General features: G+C 42.7%; 1 protein-coding gene across 1 annotated transcript; it reads left to right on the plus strand.

Annotated features, from left to right (window-relative positions):
* Positions 1-4,605: 4,605 nt before the first annotated feature.
* On the plus strand, positions 4,606-12,040 carry LOC103706870 (probable polyamine transporter At3g13620). The gene is made up of 2 exons (XM_008791130.4): positions 4,606-5,600; positions 11,326-12,040. Exons 1-2 carry the CDS (start codon positions 4,667-4,669, stop codon positions 11,901-11,903), a joined length of 1,512 nt encoding a protein of 503 aa, XP_008789352.1. The 5' UTR covers positions 4,606-4,666; the 3' UTR covers positions 11,904-12,040.
* Positions 12,041-15,146: the final 3,106 nt, after the last annotated feature.

Here is a 15,146-nt window from a genome sequence, read left to right on the forward strand (position 1 = left end):
CAAGAACTAAAGATGGAGAAATGCTTGCTTCCACGCCTCATAGCAGAAGCATTTAGCTTTGCTTGGAGTTGGTTTCTAGCTTTCATCATCCTTGTTATATGGTAGATCCTAGTCTCTAGATATAGGAGACAACTTTGCTACAAAAGTTGTTGATGCTTATGTTGAAGGCGTCACCAATCAGGACACGATCTTGGCGAGTTGGGCAATATTTTTTTCTAGTTGTGTGATATATTTCATTACCTTATCATCCATCAGGATAAAACTAGCAGCCATACTTGTCTTTGTTCTTCAATGTACTTCATGTAAGGATAGTCTTTCTCCTAATTGGTTGTATTGCTCACACGTCTAGACCATGAACTAAGGCTCCCATAAATGTAGAAGATCGAAACTCTAATACCAACTTGATCTGATCAGATTAAGTTGGAATTCTATTAGGTAAGAGCTTGGCTCTGATACCAACTTGATCCGATCAAGAAGAAATTTTTTTCTCAACTTGCTCAACTCGAATCTCTCAAAAAAACTAGAAGAAGTTGAAGAATTACTAGAGTAGGGCTTACGTCTTCTTTTCTTTCATTGTTCCTCCACACCCCCTAAACTGAGATATATAGCCCCTATTTATAATACTAGCGAGGTTCCTTTTTTCATAATTTTGGTTAGATTCCTTTTCTAGTTAAATTAAGACTATATATCCTAAAATAAATATAACTAATATAAATATTCTAAAAAAATTACATTTAGAAATATTCTAGAAAAAGATAAAATTCTTAAAAAAATATATCTCGACTTCTACATCAACTCCGTCTTCTATTATCCCACTTAATTCTTTTTAGATAGATAGCTACACTCGATAAAAATTTTACTTGAAAAGGAAACTTTTGTTTGACCAGTCCATTTTAGATCCTAAACAATGAAATTTTGATCTGATTAAACCTCTTAGGAGGTTAGCCCAAAGTTATAAATTTTGAAAAACTACCCCAATTTCAAAAAAAAAGATTATCTTAATCGAGTATCATACGACCAAGTTAGGGCCTCTAAAAGTTTGGCTTGCAACTTGGATTTTCGATATAGTTGATCTCACTCCTGAATCTTGTCCAACCCTAGTTGTAGTAGCCAAAGTAGTCAACATCAAGTCCGGTAATCCTTTTGCATATCCATAGTAGTTAGTCAATATCGAGTCTAGTAATCCTTTTAAATACTCGTAGTGGCTAAAATCATCCAAATCAAGTCTAGTAGTCCTCCTAGATCATGATGTCCATCCCTACTCATAGTGGTCGAAGTATTCCATATCGAGTTTAGTGATCCATCTAAATCAACATAACTGCTCACTTAAGGATCCCACGACTAAATAGACTCTCACCCTCTTATCTATATAAATCAAACCAAAAGAGCCTCGAGATAAGAGACTTTCACCTCACTTGTAGCTTGTAGCTCATACTTCTTCTTTCCTCCTTATTTCAACCTACCAAAGTTTTGCCTGACTTAAGTATCAAAGAATCCCCCACTGGATAAGTTTTGATAATCTCCTGATCATCTTCTTTGCTTGCAAATTGAATTCCACGCCGCACGGACCAACCAAGCCGGCCAATCTCCATCATCAATGTTAACTCCGTCAGTTCGAATTTTGGGCGACAACCAATTATATATGTGTTATATATAGTTCTTTAAGTGTGAGTGAAATTAGGAATAAATTTAAAATGCTCTTGAAATAAAATTTTTGATTAACATGAACAAAAAATAAACTGAAAGTAAAAATTTGAAAAAAAGTTAGACCGCAATTACTCTGACCAATAAAAGAGTCATTATGGAGTATCTTTGACCATCCTCTAGTTGTATCCCCATTCATGGAATAATATATACCGTAATAAAAGATCGCCTATCCGGACACGGTTTGTATCACCTTCCATGGCGAATTCACCGTTAGGTAACCCACCCGACAGATTTTTTTTTTGGTTTTTCAAATTTAGCTATCTTGCCGTCTTTCCTTGCTTTTCTTTTCCAATTAGATCTTTCCCCTCTGGTTAAGCACAGAAGAAACAACTACAAAGAGAAATTTACCGTGATTGAAGCATTACCTTCCCAAATCCCAAGCTCCATTTCATATGACTTCAAAGGCATAGTTTCCATTAACGGTGCAAATAGGTCGGATTGGACTGCGTCATGAGTGACCCCGACCTAATCTAGTTTCTTATTCAGATCTTAATTTCAGACCCCGACCTAATCCAATAGAAAATCTAGTCGGGTTAGATCGAGTCCACAACTACAATTTTTGATCCAATGGGTCATTCGAGTCGGATCAGATTTATGTATAACCCGATCCCAACCAAAAAAATTGGATCTGGTTTGGGTTTGGGTCGGGTCCGGTTCAAGTGGATTTATGTCTCTTACACTATAATCCTTTCATATGTTCACATTCTGTTTTCGTAAAAAAAAAAAATATAAATTCTATATAAGCTACAGACTATATCTGACATCATTAATATATATTTTTTCTAAATAAATCGTATCAACAAGTAATACCCTAATCATTGAATTTAGTGTATCACACATCTACTTTGTCTAGGTGGTATAAGCCAGCAAGATTAGAAATTTTTGCTCTCCATTTTAGCACTTAATTTTCAGTTATTTATTTTGTCTACTTGTTTTCTATTTTTAGTTTTTTAAAAAAGAATAAGAGAGACAAGATACCACCCGGCAATATTATTAAGATAAAAATTATGTACAAGAATATGTATATAAGATAAACAGTAAGGCAAGGTACCCTGTAGTTAACAAAAAGAAAAATAATAGAGATTCAGAATTTTTGATTCAGTAAACTTCTGCAACCCAGAAGACAAATACAAGAGATAATGTGAAAGTGATCATTGACAACGAGACAAACTTCTATATCAGGCTGAAAAGAGATGGCAGCAGCAAGAGAATAGCATAGAGTTAGGCCCGCTAACGAGCCGAGCTGCTCGGGCTTGGCTCGGGCTTGGCCTGGTAAAAGCTTGGCTCGAGCTCGGCCCGTTAATCAAACGAGCCCGAGCCCGAGCCCGAGCCTAAAATGAAGCTCGTTTAAACCCGAGTTCGAGCCCGAGCTCGAGCCCGAGCAGCTCACGAGCTCATTTGGGCTCGCGACTTCACTACCTGGTATCAAGCACGGAGCAAGCCGAGCCAATTCCGCACGGCTTTGGATTTGGTTTTCCGGGTAGAAGAGGCCATGCCGCCATGGTTCCTCTTCGAGGTGGGCTCCGGCTTCTGGTCCTCGTTGAAGAGGGCGAACAGGCAGACGTCCAGGTCCGCCTGCGGCCACCGCGACATCTCGGCGTTCCCCGACAGCACACGCCGCACGCCGCCCCTGCCCCTGTCTCGTTCGCATCCCTCTTTGATGGCCACCCCGTGTCAGAGACCACGACTTTAATGTCGTTGTACTTGAGGGCGAACATGGCGTGAACACGGCGTTGATCTGGGCATCGAACGAAGTTCCCTGGCCTTCTTTTTTTTCCCCTCTTCCCTCCCCCCAATGGGCCCACCCGCACTTGCTAGCTTCTAAAAGCTCACACCCAGTTGCCGTACAGGACCAGTGCTTCGATATTGGTGCAGCGATGGGAAACTCCGGCACTCCCCCCTCTTCCCTCAAGCAAAATATCTGCCACTATTACTCGCCGCAGCAAAAAGCAATCAAACACCTCTTAAAAGATGTCACCGGCCCACTGCACTCTCCCATCTCCCGCACCCCTCAGCCTAGCCATGGTAGGATGTAATGGCGTCTTCGGCCGTGTCTGCGGCCGACGCCGTGCCGGTGGTGTTCGCAGCCAAAACCGGCGGCCGCCGCACACGACAAGGTGAGTCCACTCTTCTCCTTTTTTTTTTTGTTCTTTCTTCCCTTCATTCTTCCCTTCTTTATTTCTTCTTTTTTTTTCTTCTCTCTCCCGCCCGCCCATCCCCATCCCCTGGTCGCCATCCCGGAGCTCGGGCTCACGCTCGGCCCGAGCGGCTTGGGTTCGGGCAAACGGGCTTTACGAGCCCGAGCCCGAGCCTTTGTTGTACCTACCGAGTCCGAGCCCAAGCTCGATACAAAGTTCGGTACCGAGCCCGAGCCTAAAATTTTGTGGGACGAGCCAAGCCGAGCCTGAGAAGATCGGGCTCGGCTCGGCTCGTTAACAACCCTACATAGAGTTGTCTTACACAGAGCGATGGACCATCTTTGAGGCCCATTTCAATGGATGTTGGCAATTTATTTTATTTGTTCACTCTAATTTTTTTGTTCATTTTTTAATGACGAACAGAGCATGCATGCTTTCTGTTCACACTCTGTTCACGCTTATGGGCCTAATGGATTTTCTGGATTCAGCTGGGGTCATACGGTTGGAAACTAAAAACTTTTCGAAAAATTAAATGGATCAAATCGAGTCAGGATCTAAATTTAGCAAACTCAGGCCTAGTCCGTAAAATAAAATAGCTCCAATCTTAAAATCAGACCCGGATCCATGGTTCTTTAACACAAATTGATTTGAGTCTAAATAGATTGTGTCGAATCGGGTCTTCTATCAATCCGACCCATTACAGCGTTAGGCATGCCAAAACAAATATCGTCGTTGTCCTATTAAGGACTTTTGTCCAACCCTTCAGCGGCTCAGCCCCACCCTTTCAGCCACCAAACCCCATCCATCCCCTCCAATCACCAATGAGCCCAGAGATCCAACTCCAAGGTCCCAGAAGCCCGGGCGAGGGAGGAGGCGGCGGAGGTGGTGGTGGAAGTGGCGGCTCTCAACCTAATAATAAATCGACACGGCCCATGGGATCCTCAGGCACCCTCCAAGAATCCATCCTCCCAAAACCCAATCCATCGAGCCCCAACAAGCTGACACTCATCCCCCTCATCTTCGTCATCTACTTCGAGGTCGCCGGCGGCCCATACGGCGCGGAGCCGGCCGTCGAGGCAGGGGGGGCCCTCCTCGCCCTCCTCGGCTTCCTCATCTTCCCCTTCATCTGGAGCATCCCGGAGTCGCTCGTGACGGCGGAACTGGCCACCGCCATCCCGGGCAACGGCGGCTTCGTCCTCTGGGCGGACCGCGCCTTCGGTCGCTTCCCTGGCTTCATGATGGGAAGCTGGAAGTTCCTCAGCGGCGTCATCAACAGCGCCGCCTTCCCAGTCCTCTGCGCCGACTACCTTGCCCGCGCCGCCCCGGTGCTCGGCGACGGCGTCCCCCGCGACGCCACCGTCACCGGGATGAACCTCCTGCTCTCTTTCGTCAACTACACGGGCCTGACCATAGTCGGGTACACGGCGGTGGCGCTGGGGGTGGCATCGCTGATGCCATTCGTGCTGATATCGGCGATCGCCGTGCCGAAGCTCCGGCCGAGGCGGTGGCTGGAGGGTGGGAAGAGCAGGGACTGGAGGCTGTTCTTCAATACGCTGTTCTGGAATCTCAACTTCTGGGACAGCGCGAGCACGATGGCGGGGGAGGTGGAGAGGCCGGAGAGGACGTTCCCGAGGGCGCTGCTGGCGGCGGGGCTGATGACGTCACTGGGATACCTGCTGCCGCTGATGGCGGCCATCGGGGCGATCGATGCTCCGCAGGACGCGTGGGGGGACGGCTACTTCGCCGACGCCGCAGGTATGGACTGGAAGCCAAGGCTTTTTGCCGCTCTTCTCCCCTTTTTGCTCCTATGTCAATGGCGGCTTTTTCTTCTTCTCCTCTTTCCGGTTGAAGGCATGCTCCTAACGAACAAAAAATCATCTAGGGCGGACGTCAGATAAATAAATATGGAGCTAACTCCATATTTTATCATATCTTTTAGTATGTATTTTAAAAAAAAACTCAAATATCATAGACTCATACTAATGAAGTGTCAGTCTCATGTTTAAAAAAAATAAAAAAAAAATGTGATACATACTACATGGCCAAGTAATACACACCAAACAAATTAGTCATTTACAAATCAATTAACATATGTAGGTAAATCGATATATAGTTTCAAGAATATTGTGTTCACCAGTACACAATATGCGGTTAGATGATGCACACTAATTGATCATTTAGCAACCTACTACACATCTCAAAACAAATTGATATATAATTTCTAGAATATCATATTCACTATTATACATTACATAGCTGATGATACATACTCACCAACTTCCTACCATATGCTGTAAGCTTATTTGATAGTGATTCAATACACACCTCTTGGTAAATCAATACAAAGTTTTTAGAGTATATTTTTTACAGTATACACTACATGGTCAGGTAATACACACTAAATAAATTAATCATCTCGCAAGCTAATACACACCTTTAGATTAATCGATATATAGTTTTCAGAATATAGTATTCATTAGTACCAATACAGGATTTCTTAACTTTCTCTAATATAAGAAATTATATATATATTGTTTCTTAGATTTTATAAACTCTTAGGTGCAAAGATTCTAAAAATAGAGGGATTTGGAGGAGGAGAAATAAACTAGGAAGGAGAAAAAAGACCTCACGGATGTGATAGACAACTTGATAAGAAGGAAGATAGATGGAGAGGTTGGATAAGGAAGAAGAAAATACAAAAGGTCTCTCTTTATGAACGATCTCTTTTGGCGAGTGTAGTTTCTGTTTTTATTTTGTTTAAAGTTATGGGATTGAAGGACTCTATTAATAGTTCTATCTTTATTAGACTCTTGCATTTTCTCTTTAAGATGGGCGCTAGAAGAAACGTAACAAAATAGAAATTCTGCTCTATATGATATTCTATAGTGCTCGCCCTATATGATTTTTGTTTAGCTCCTCCTAGGGGTGCAAATGGGTTAGGTCAGACTAGATCATGAGTCACACTGACTTAACCTAGTTTCTTATTTATGTCCTAATTTTGGACCCAACCCAACCCAATAGAATATCGAGTCGGGTTGGCTCGGGTCCACGGTTACATTTTTTGACCCAATGGATTATTCGGATTGGCTCAGATCCATGTATAACCCGGTCCCAATCTAGAAAATTCGAGTCTGGTTTAGGTTCAGGTCAGGTCTGTTTGTTCGGGTCTGTCATCGGCCACCTGCACTCCTCCAAGCCCCTGTCCACCAGACCCTCTATCGCCTTGCCACCCGCCACAGCCCCCTCTTCATCATTTGCCTTGGCTCCACCCTCTGCATCGCCTCCTTTTGGAACATCGCCGTGAGCTCTTCAAGACCCACGACATCGCCATCAAGGTAACAACAATAGAGTCACGAGGATGGCAGCTAGCACGACATCATCAGGGGGCGGATCGAGTTCGCCAGAATTCAGATCATCCAAATTTCAAATGGATCAGGTCGGATCGGATCAGCCAAAATTCAAGAAAACAATATCTGATCTCGAAAATAGAATAGGTACTATCAAAAAAATAATATCTCGGACCTATTGAATGGGTATTATTAAGTGGGGTTTTGAATGGGTATTATTTTTGGAACAATCGGAGGGATTTATTTCGGACCTATTTATTAGCATTACTTTATTAGGGAATATTCTTTTTCCGGGCTGGCTGGTTGGTTAATATAAGGTTATAAAGATACCACGAGGCGGTTGTTCGGATGGCACCGCCCTCCTATTCGGACATGAAAATCGGGGTTCCATTTTGGTTTGTATCCAGCTTTGACCAGCGGAGAGGTCCAGGATCCAAGGAGGAAATTAACCCCAAATGTCAAAAAAAATAATATGGTTGCAATAATTTATGTGGATACGTCATCCGTTGATTGCTACCATCCAAGATATTTTTAAATATATTTTCTAAAAGAAGGCAAGATGCAATGGGAAGAGTCAAGGTCTAGCACGTTAATATCCGTACACTTTGACTTATAAGGTTTGGGCGGGGTCATATCTGGAACAGGTTTTATGCGAACTTTGTAGGACTTGACTGGTTGGTGCTCGCAAATATGTATCTCTGCCATTCCAACGTGCAACAGTTTATCGGTTGTTCAACGTCTTGATGCTTACATGTATTGATGAATACTCTAGTAGGAAATGTGATTTGGTTTTTTAAAACTTAATAATGTTTGAATGTGGCGTATCATACTTCCTAAATATTATAAATATTTCAATAAGGCATTTTGTGAATATCAAGTTCCAACTCAATAACCAATTAGATTAGATGTTCAGTATCTAAGCAGTAACATATGTTTCAATTAATTATTGTAGGGTAGATAACACCCAAGTAGGCCCCTGAATAGCTGGGTCAGATTTTTTTTTTATTTTTTTGATAGACCAGATGATTCATACTTGACGAGTGCAAATGTACCCAATAAAATCAAAAAAATAATATCTCGGAGTGCTCAGAGCAACTCCCCATCCCCAACCCATAAGGTACTATCAACATGGCTGGTCACATAGGCGGCCACCCAATTCGCAGCCTTATTAGTTTCACAAAATAAATGCTTGGCCTGGAATGCCCCTTCATCCCTCGTCATAGCCCAAATATCTCGAAGCAGAGGGTGGTTGCTGCAGGCACCCCTCGAATCCCCCGGATCCAGTTGATGATTGTGGCCGAATCATCCTCCAGGATAGCTGGGCCATATTTTTAACTAGTGTTATCTTCTTGGCTTATTCGTGGTGTACAATTTTGCCCTAGCCAGGAGTGTCAATAAATCATTTGCCTTATTTTGAACCAGTCTTGTGTGGAAGCAAGGTTGGTCAAGTGGATCTATACCAGCCAATCAGAGCCACAGCTTCCCTATAAAATAACGAAGGCTTCCATCACCGATACACTTGAGATATTTTCCTACCAGACCAAGGTGGCATAAAGTAATTCACCAGTTGCTTGGGAGTTATAAGTGGATTAATTATTTTTAGGGCGCGAAGCTGGAGATCCTCATCCTGCAGCTTTATAAGATTCAAAATAGAGTTGGGGAAAAAGATACAAGATCCTTAATCTTAAGCAATATGGCCTATCTTGTTCATAAAAATGTTACAAGTTAGTCATGTAGCATATTTGTTTCTTCCCCTGCCTGTTTCACCTATGCGCTCTTCCGAATAGGGCTGTTAAGAGGGTTGGTAGCACTTGCTGGACAGCTCGGTCCAGAAGGCTAGGATAAAATCACTTGCATTGTTTTGTGGTTCAAGAAAATTATGTTTTGGAAAATGCTTCTGATAGAAATGTTGTCTGGGCCCAATAGCTTGGTTGGCAACTTGCTAACAAGCACTTCTTGTGTATGGCCTGTTAATTCCTTCTAGTCATGCCAACCCTTCCACATGGCAAAATGATCCTTTTGTGTGTAACCAGCGTACTCTCATCTCATTGCTCATTTCCTGAGAAGCATCATCATTAATCTTTAGTTATACAATTTTTTGAGTATAGGAGAATTTTATTGCATTTGCTAGTAATAACGAGAACAATGGACATTCAATTCACAGCTTCATTAGTACTACATTATGAGAAATAATTTACAGCCCCCTCTGCTCCTCTCCAAGCCAACTCCTGGCGAGATGCTAAACCTCTACCTTGTTGTTTCCTCGATCGACATAAGTTCAATCCTGGTTTGCGAGAAAGCCAGTGTCCAAAAGCCTATATACTATATGTAAGGTGGGTCCTCCGAGATGCAGAGATAAGATGCCACAAGTTGGTAAAGGTGGTCTGCATGCTCATCATCTTAGCAAGAAGACTCCAGCCACATTTTTTGGCTCACCCCATCACTGTCCTCTTCGACCAACCGCTAAGGCAAGTCTTGCAAAAGTTGGATTTGTTAGGAAGGCTGGTTAAATGGGCCATGGAGCTCAGTGAATTCAACATCCACTACCTGCCCAAACCCTCTATCAAGGCCGCAAGTATTGGCAGACTTCATCATAGAGTGCTCGGAGGTCAGCACACTGCTAGTGGAACACAAGCCAAAGGATTTCTGGACACTCCATGCCGACAGATCCTCTAACTTAGATAAAAGTGAGGCTATGTTGATCTTAACCATCTCGGAGAGAGTTATTGTACAGCATGCACCGTGCTTCAACTTCAAGGCCTCGAATAATGAGGTCAAGTATGAGGCTCTCCACACCGAGTTGAAACTGACCTAATAACTCCAGGTCCAGCACCTAAAAACTTTTACTGATTCCTAGTTGGTTGTTAGGTAGGTCCAAGGAGACTTCGAGGCAAAGTCCCTAGTGATGGCGCAACAGTAGCAGTTAGCGCATGAACCTGTTGCATGAGTAGTTGAATTGCTCAGGGTCTACCGTCGGGCTTGCTTGCAGTTCTGGTGGGGGTGGAGCCCTTCGGGGGCTCTGTAAGAGCCATCGAACTTTTCTGGTGTATTCGGCTGGGTGTTAGAAGGTGCCGGTTGTGCCCTTTGAGACTTCATAGCAACAAATTATTCACTTTTTAAAGATGAGACCTCCTGTGATGGGATCTATCCCTTCTTCTAGCACCAATCTATTGCCGCTAAAAACCGACTTATCCCAAACACCAAATGAGAGAGATGCTAGAGTGCTTGACAACGGGTTGTTCTGGTCGTGCAAGGCCACGATTTAGAGCTGAGAGTTCCATCAGGGTATAAGAATCAGGCATGGGTATTTTCCACGCAGATCATGTCATGCTCGTTTTGCTAGGGTGATCTTAGTAGCCACTTGAGATTTCGGCCGAGGTGTCGGTAGTGATAGAAAATTTTGTGAAATTCAAAGTCAGTCGCAGGCTTATGGGTTTGCAAGCTTTAGTTGGTGATTCAGATGCTTCGTGGCAGGCTTGGTTTGGCCGGCTCTCCATATGAGTTGTAGCCAATTTTGAGACACATCAAGTATAATACAAGAATAGTATAAAATTGTAATATAATACTATGATATTATAAGAATACAGAAAGTGCTTGTTAGGCTCCAAAAAGTGTTTTTTTGGCCCCTCCAAAAGCAATCCTAATTGGGGCCTTCTTTGTATTGAAAAAATATATATATATAAATCTTGGGAGGAATTTCAAATTCCTATGAGGGCATAAAAATGCAACTTTGCATAGTTAGATTAGAGTAGAAAGCTGGGACAACTGGGTCACTCCAGACTTTCCAATTTGTTATGGTTGATTACACCATCGAGGATTAGGCCTATGGATGATTATCTGATTATTTATGTCAAATTCTGAGCCCCCAGACTAGATTCAAAATTTTTAAAGAATATAACTTTCTTAGAAAAAACCATAGAAAGATGAATGCAGCGTCAACTTAGACAGCATTTATTTTCTTCAGCAAACATCTGCAGATATATTAACGAAATTTAGGGTTCTTTGAACTGAATTTGTCTTACTGGCAGCCCTAAATTTTGCTAATCAGAGACTTAGAGAAGAAAGCTCTTTGGATCATTTGAAGAGTTTCTTATGTTTTTTCTTGTATCCACTCTCTCAAACTTCTCCTGCAGGCATTATTGCTGGAAAGTGGCTCAAGTATTGGACGGAGGTGGGAGCGGTGTTGTCAGCGATTGGGCTCTATGAAGCTCAACTGAGTAGCTGCGCATTTCAGCTGCTGGGGATGGCTGAGCTTGGCTTGCTGCCTCGCGCCTTCGCCTACAGGGCCAAGTGGTTCAAAACCCCCTGGCTGGGGATCCTGACATCGAGCCTCATCACCCTCGCCATTTCCTTCATGAACTTCGATGACATAATCTCGTCTGCAAACTTCCTTTATAGCCTTGGGATGCTCTTGGAGTTTGCTGCATTCCTGTGGCTAAGAAGGAAGGACCCCAACCTTCAGCGGCCTTACCGCGTGCCCATGAGGCTCCCAGGCCTGGTGCTCTTGTGCTTGGTTCCCTCAGCATTCCTGCTCTTTGTGATGGCCATTGCAACCTGGAAGGTGTTTGTGATCAGCGCTGGGCTGACAGTGTTAGCTGTTGGAGTTTATTTTGTACTGGGATTTTGTAGGAATAGAGGATGCCTGAAATTTAACAATGGGGAAGAGATGGGTGAGGAGAAGAGACAAAATGAGGAAAGAGATGAGGTGTGAGGGTTGGGGCTTGTAAAATTGTGAAGGACAAAATCAAGCCCTGAATATATTGCAAGGATACTGAATCCTCTATAACACCCAAATCGTAGGAATGTAATATTGCGTGATTTATAATTTTATAATCATTTTTATGTTTACTCCTGTCCTAGAAGATGGTTTTTTCGTTTTTATGGTAACACAGACAATCAATTAGACAACAGGCTTGGGACTCGAGGGAGAAAAAGTCGGAATAGAGCTCGGTAAGAGACTCACAGTATGCACTCACTGTTCAGTTTTTGCCTTCTCTTTCCTTTCAAAAAACTCAAGCACTCACCATCATTTAACCTAAGACACTCGAGCTTGACTTGAGTTTGGTAGGAATCTTAAGTTGGAATTAGTCTTGATTCAAATTTAATGGAACCAGACTCCAACCAACATGCTCCATGAATTGAAGTTTAATTTTAAACTGAGCTAAAAATTAAGTAATAAAGTCTAGTCCACATTAGTATTTCTAGGTGTCAACCTTCAGCATGCTCTTCATTCAGAGACACATATTTGTGTCAAGAAAGCCATATTTGCGAGTGATGGACAATCTCAAGTTCTATTCACAATTGGCATGTACAGGTGGACTTGAGATGGCCGCCAATCACTCTTAAAAGTGAAGGTTTAGGATGCAATTGTTCTGTTGGAAACCTGCCCATGCCGCAGAAAATTAAAATAATTTCAGATGCAGCAGAACTGGCATGCACGGATCAACGTTCATCCTATGAACGTTATTGAAAAACCGTTCGTAGATAGATTAGAATTAAAAAAACTTTTTAAACCATTAGAAAGATTAGATCTTCACCTTGTGCGGGTAGATGATCACCGCAAACTGAAGTTCGTGGTTTAGGATGATGGTTCGCTTGAAGCCGTTCACGCGTCCGGCCTCTACGGGTATACACACGAAGTAGAGATCTGATCAAAGCTTCCTTGTCTCCCCGGGGTGCTAGCTCCCTTGCAGAGACAACTTTGGATGGCTGATTTCCTCCCTTTGAATCAACTCTTGATTATGCTTGGGAGGAGGAAGAAGAAGGAGGAATCTGGATGAAGAACCAAAAGCTAGACCTGCAGCCTTTCCCCTTGCTTGCATTGGAACTCAAGAGAGGGAGAGGAGGGATGCCGCCAAGACTTTCTTTGCTTTTCCCTTGCTTGCGGCTGAAGACCAAGGGGAGAAAGGGTGGCCACGAGTTGGAGAGGGAGAGGGCTTCAATCATTAGCCCTAGGGTGCCGCCCACATCCCTTTTTAAAGCATGAAGGGCTCCTACAAATTAGGAGCCCTTGATACTTTTCCGAGAGGGGCGCCGGCCCCTCTTGTGTTGCCGCACCAACAAAGCAAAAGAGGAGGGGCGTGCGCCCCTCCCTCTTGGCTAACCCTAGTCCTCCTCTAAGGAGGATTAGGAGGTCTTCTAGTGGCTAAGTCCTAATCTAATTAGGCTTAGTCCAAGGTTTAACCAATTTGGGTTTTATACAAGTCCTAATCCAATTAGAACTTGAATGAACATGACTCAATTGAACTCTTCAATCCTAACCCAATTAGGAGTCACCTTGATTCATTAGGTTAATGATTAATTAGGACTTAGGAAGATCCTAATCCAATTAGGACTTATCTAATTTTAGTCCTAATCCAATTAGGACTTATTTAATTTTAGTCCTAATCCAATTAGGACTCTTATTTGAATCCGAAGTCCTAATCTAATTAGGATTTCTAGGAATCCTATTCTAAGTAGGAATCCAAATTGAATTCAAAATCCTAATTCAATTAGGATTGTAGGAATCCTACTCCAAATAGGACTCCCAGTCATACTCCAAGTAGGACTCCCAGTCATACTCCAAGTAGGACTCCCCAGTCATACTCCAAGTAGGACTCCCAGTCCTAATACAATTAGGACTGCAGGAATCTAAGTAGGATTTGTATTTAAGTCCAATTAATTTATTCCCTTTATTCCTTCTTCTACTGATTATCAATCGAATTGATTACTCGTGATTCATAATCACTTTTCAAACATTGGATCGGTCAATACTTCTAGTGTGTGTGACCCCATAGGTTCTATTCTGACTGGTAGTAAGATATATTGCGATCTCTATCACAACATCATTGAAAAAACTCCTTTCAATGGGTTGGAACTATTAGATGTATGCCCTAGAAGCCAATCTGGCTGACACATTGTTAATTCTAGGGACATAATTTTGTACTTTACTATTTATTATTGAATGAATAAAAGGCATCTTTTCAATTATATATTTATGTGTCTATGAATCGTCCAAGAAATTAATAAGATGATGATGCATATTCTCAAGAGTTGAGAATTTGAGCCATGTATCATTGGTGATTAATTTCTAAATGCTCCTGATCAATGGATCATCACAAGGACGGTGATTGATCCGATCAGTGCACAGATCACTTTCTTATAGGATGGACGAGACTTGAGTCCATTAGTGTAGGGACACTGAAATGATAGTGCAGGTGCTTGTTAGAGAACAAGGGTACTGAGCGTGACCAAGACAAGAAGTCACTTGGATGTCTATCCACTCGTCAGTGACTTGCTTGATGTTGCAGTAGTATGACTGGTCCTTTGACCTGCGGTGCTTCAGCTACTCACAGTGAGATTATTGTAGTTTGACTACACGTATACATGGTCTCTAGTCATATGGGTCCTTGTAGTGTAGATTGGCTGCATTAAGTTCACTGTAGGAGTAGGGTATGCACTTACATGAAATCTATCGATCTTGATAGAAGAGGAGTGATCCTATGTGATTTGTTAGACTGAGTTCTAAGACCTTGGCCAGGGCAGTTAATATAAAGTGGAGAAAGATTTTCCTACTAACGAACTCAAGTCGAATAATCTTGACATATGACAGACGAAGGGGTTTTGACGAGTTATCCATGACTCTGTCCTGTGGGATCCACGATAGTAGGACTGTATCACATGATAACTGCACCTAGAGGTTCATCATTCTATTCTACTGGGTAGCCACTACATGCTGCTAGGTGTCACTGGTGGATGGTGGACTCACAGGGATTATCTCGATGATCGATAAACCCTAATGAGTAGAGTTGGAATCGTTCCAATCCCTTGAAAGGAGTTTTCAATGATATTGTGATAGAGATCATAATATATCTCACTACCAGTCAGAGTAGAACCTATGGGGTCACAACATACTAGAAGTATGACCGATCCGTTGGTTGAATCGTGATTAGGAATCACAAGAATCAATTCGATT

This window comes from Phoenix dactylifera, unplaced genomic scaffold (assembly GCF_009389715.1).
Source record: "Phoenix dactylifera cultivar Barhee BC4 unplaced genomic scaffold, palm_55x_up_171113_PBpolish2nd_filt_p 000517F, whole genome shotgun sequence".
Taxonomy (NCBI): Eukaryota; Viridiplantae; Streptophyta; class Magnoliopsida; order Arecales; family Arecaceae; genus Phoenix; species Phoenix dactylifera.

Bases quoted from the DNA above. Each gene is read 5' to 3' on its own strand.
- LOC103706870 (XM_008791130.4), top strand. From the start codon at position 4,667: ATGAGCCCAGAGATCCAACTCCAAGGTCCCAGAAGCCCGGGCGAGGGA. The intron at 5,601-11,325 runs GTATGGACTGGA...CTTCTCCTGCAG, and splicing joins CTACTTCGCCGACGCCGCAG to GCATTATTGCTGGAAAGTGG.